Source organism: Procambarus clarkii, chromosome 74 (genome assembly GCF_040958095.1).
Source record: "Procambarus clarkii isolate CNS0578487 chromosome 74, FALCON_Pclarkii_2.0, whole genome shotgun sequence".
NCBI lineage: Eukaryota > Metazoa > Arthropoda > Malacostraca > Decapoda > Cambaridae > Procambarus > Procambarus clarkii.
The window spans coordinates 24,831,704-24,836,241 of NC_091223.1; the positions used below are offsets into that span (position 1 = coordinate 24,831,704).

Here is a 4,538-nt window from a genome sequence, read left to right on the forward strand (position 1 = left end):
CAACACTGGAGGCGTCCTGTGCCTGCCACTCCAACACTGGAGGCGTCCTGGCTTGTCACTCCAACACTGGAGGCGTCCTGGCCTACCACTACACCACTGGAGGCGTCATGGTCTGTCACTCCAACACTGGAGGCGTCCTGGCCTGCCACTCCAACACTGGAGGCGTCCTGTGCCTGCCACTCCAACACTGAAGGCGTCCTGGCCTGTCACTTAAACACTGGAGGCGTCCTGGCCTGCCACTCCAACACTGGAGGCATCCTGATCTGCCACTCCAACACTGGAGGCATCCTGGTCTGCCACCCCAACACTGGAGGCATCCTGACCTGTTAATACACCACTGGAGGCGTCCTGGTCTGCCACTCCCATACTGGAGGCGTCCTGGCCTGCCACTACACCACTGGAGGCGTCATGGTCTGTCACTCCAACACTGGAGGCGTCCTGGCCTGCCACTCCAACACTGGAGGCATCCTGACCTGCCACTCCAACACTGGAGGCGTCCTGGTCTGTCACTCCAACACTGGAGGCGTCCTGGTCTGCCACTACAACACTGGAGGCGTCCTGGCCTGTCACTCCAACACTGGAGGCGTCCTGGCCTGTCACTCCTACACTGGAGGCGTCCTGGCCTGTCCCTCCAACACTGGAGGCGTCCTGGTCTGCCACTACAACACTGGAGGCGTCCTGGCCTGTCACTACAACACTGGAGGCGTCCTGACCTGCCACTCCAACACTGGAGGCGTCCTGGCCTGCCACTCCAACACTGGAGGCGTCCTGCGCTGTCACTTCAACACTGGAGGAGTCCCGGGCCTGCCACTCCAACACTGGAGGCGTCATGGGCCTGCCACTTCAACACTGGAGGCGTCATGGGCCTGCCACTTCAACACTGGAGGAGTCCTGGCCTGCCACTCCAACACTGGAGGCGTCATGGGCCTGCCACTCCAACACTGGAGGCGTCATGGGCCTGCCACTCCAACACTGGAAGAGTCCTTGCCTGCCACTCCAACACTGGAGGCGTCATTGGCCTGCCACTCCAACACTGGAGGCATCCCGGGCCTGCTACTCCAACACTGGAGGCGTCATTGCCTGTCACTCCAACACTGGAGGCGTCATGGCCTGCCACTCCAACACTGGAGGCGTCCTGGCCTGCCACTCCAACACTGGAGGCGTCCTGCGCTGTCACTTCAACACTGGAGGCGTCCCGGGCCTGCCACTCCAACACTGGAGGCGTCCCGGGCCTGCCACTCCAACACTGGAGGCGTCCTGCGCTGTCACTTCAACACTGGAGGCGTCCCGGGCCTGCCACTTCAACACTGGAGGCGTCCCGGGCCTGCCACTCCAACACTGGAGGCGTCCTGCGCTGTCACTTCAACACTGGAGGCGTCCCGGGCCTGCCACTTCAACACTGGAGGCGTCCCGGGCCTGCCACTTCAACACTGGAGGCGGTCCGGGCCTGCCACTCCAACACTGGAGGCGTCCTGCGCTGTCACTTCAACACTGGAGGCGTCCCGGGCCTGCCACTTCAACACTGGAGGCGTCCCGGGCCTGCCACTCCAACACTGGAGGCGTCCTGCGCTGTCACTTCAACACTGGAGGCGTCCCGGGCCTGCCACTTCAACACTGGAGGCGTCCCGGGCCTGCCACTTCAACACTGGAGACGTCCCGGGCCTGCCACTCCAACACTGGAGGCGTCCCGGGCCTGCCACTCCAACACTGGAGGCGTCCTGCGCTGTCACTTCAACACTGGAAGCGTCCCGGGCCTGCCACTCCAACACTGGAGGTGTCCCGGGCCTGCCACTCCAACACTGGAGGCGTCCTGCGCTGTCACTTCAACACTGGAGGCGTCCCGGGCCTGCCACTTCAACACTGGAGGCGTCCTGCGCTGTCACTTCAACACTGGAGGCGTCCCGGGCCTGCCACTTCAACACTGGAGGCGTCCCGGGCCTGCCACTTCAACACTGGAGGCGTCCCGGGCCTGCCACTTCAACACTGGAGGCGTCCTGCGCTGTCACTTCAACACTGGAGGCGTCCCGGGCCTGCCACTTCAACACTGGAGGCGTCCCGGGCCTGCCACTTCAACACTGGAGGCGTCCCGGGTCTGCCACTCCAACACTGGAGGCGTCCCGGGCCTGCCACTCCAACACTGGAGGCGTCCTGCGCTGTCACTTCAACACTGGAGGCGTCCCGGGCCTGCCACTCCAACACTGGAGGTGTCCCGGGCCTGCCACTCCAACACTGGAGGCGTCCTGCGCTGTCACTTCAACACTGGAGGTGTCCCGGGCCTGCCACTTCAACACTGGAGGCGTCCCGGGCCTGCCACTCCAACACTGGAGGCGTCCCGGGCCTGCCACTCCAACACTGGAGGCGTCCCGGGCCTGCCACTTCAACACTGGAGGCGTCCCGTGCCTGCCACTCCAACACTGGAGGCGTCCTGCGCTGTCACTTCAACACTGGAGGCGTCCCGGGCCTGCCACTCCAACACTGGAGGCGTCCCGGGCCTGCCACTCCAACACTGGAGGCGTCCTGCGCTGTCACTTCAACACTGGAGGCGTCCCGGGCCTGCCACTTCAACACTGGAGGCGTCCCGGGCCTGCCACTTCAACACAGGAGGCGTCCCGGGCCTGCCACTCCAACACTGGAGGCGTCCTGCGCTGTCACTTCAACACTGGAGGCGTCCCGGGCCTGCCACTTCAACACTGGAGGCGTCCCGGGCCTGCCACTCCAACACTGGAGGCGTCCTGCGCTGTCACTTCAATACTGGAGGCGTCCCGGGCCTGCCACTTCAACACTGGAGGCGTCCCGGGCCTGCCACTTCAACACTGGAGGCGTCCCGGGCCTGCCACTCCAACACTGGAGGCGTCCTGCGCTGTCACTTCAACACTGGAGGCGTCCCGGGCCTGCCACTTCAACACTGGAGGCGTCCCGGGCCTGCCACTCCAACACTGGAGGCGTCCTGCGCTGTCACTTCAACACTGGAGGCGTCATAGGCCTGTCACTCCAACAATATATTCTATTTATTTATTTATTTATTTATTTATGCCTATACAAGAAGGTACATTGGGAATGTGAGGATACATAATATGGTAATTACAATCTTGTAAAGCCACTAGTACGCGCAGCGTTTCGGGCAGATGTTGACAATGATGACAATGTTTCGCACCACGTAATACAGGACATGACGTGTCACTGCATCACTGTCATACAATCAGAGTCTACTCTACTACCCTAGTAACTCCCAGTCAGTCTGAGTGCTTGCTGCTATCATGACCAGGTTGCAGACACTCAGGGTGTTTACTACTATCACGCCCAACTCCCACACAATCATTCCATCAGCTATCAATAATTCCTGGACAGACGCGACAGACGCGGAATCGCAGCATCATCATTCAACACGCAAGAGAGCGCGAAATCAGATAATTTAAAATTAAAATTAATAAACTACTAAAATAAATACTAAAAATACTAAATAAAGATACTAAAATTGAAATATATATAGTCTGGCTTCCAATTGATTTCAGTTTTAATAGCACAACACAATTCCGAACGAAACCAATTCTTCGTTAAATCAAAACAAACATTATAATACACACAAGAGAGACAAACAGATATTAAATAAACTCCTGTCAACTCACCTTGGCTCGGAGACCTACCAATACCGCAACATTTCCTGTGGGAGAGTCAGCAAACTTTCAAACGAGTTTGGGAACAATTGAGTACTTCCCTTACCTGACGGAGGCACCGCAGTGCCTCTTATACTTTTAATGGAATACTGAACTTTGTGTAGTAACAATATAACACTCACGAGCAGCGAGTGTTATATTGGTCCAGGGTTAAGTGTGTGCTTTATTTACCTGCTTAATCTCATCATTCCCATGGTAGAACATAAACACAAGCGCGTGTGTACACACACACACACACACACACATACACACACACTCACACACACACACACACACACACACACACACACACACACACACACATACACACACACACACACACACACACACACACACACACATACACACACACTCACACACACACACACACACACAGGAAAGGTCCTAGGAAAGGTCCTAGAATGGATAAGGAACTACCTAACAGGAAGGAGCCAAAGAGTTACGGTAAGGGGCGAGAAGTCGGACTGGCGAACAGTAACAAGTGGAGTACCACAAGGATCGGTGCTGGGACCAATTCTATTTCTTGTATATGTTAACGACATGTTTACATGCGTAGAGTCCTACATGTCGATGTTTGCGGATGATGCAAAGTTGATGAGAAGAGTTGTGACAGATGAGGATTGCAGGATCCTCCAAGAGGACCTGAACAGATTGCAGAGATGGTCAGAGAAATGGCTACTAGAATTCAACACGAGCAAATGTAAAGTTATGGAAATGGGACTAGGAGATAGGAGACCAAAGGGACAGTACACAATGAAGGGGAACAGCCTACCTGTAACGACGCGTGAAAGAGACCTGGGGGTGGACGTAACACCTAATCTATCTCCTGAGGCACATATTAATAGGATAACGACAGCAGCGTAC

At 56.8% G+C, this 4,538-nt stretch overlaps 1 protein-coding gene across 1 annotated transcript; it reads right to left on the reverse strand.

The window, feature by feature from the left end:
- Positions 1-210: 210 nt before the first annotated feature.
- Positions 211-831, reverse strand: LOC138356859 (mucin-22-like). Its single transcript, XM_069313205.1, has one exon. The coding sequence runs from the start codon at positions 829-831 to the stop codon at positions 211-213; it is 621 nt and encodes a 206-aa protein (XP_069169306.1).
- Between the last annotated feature and the right edge of the window lie 3,707 nt (positions 832-4,538).

What these genes read in the sequence shown, in the direction of transcription:
- LOC138356859 (XM_069313205.1), bottom strand. Translation starts at nt 831, where the DNA reads ATGACGCCTCCAGTGTTGGAGTGGCAGGCCCGGGACTCCTCCAGTGTT.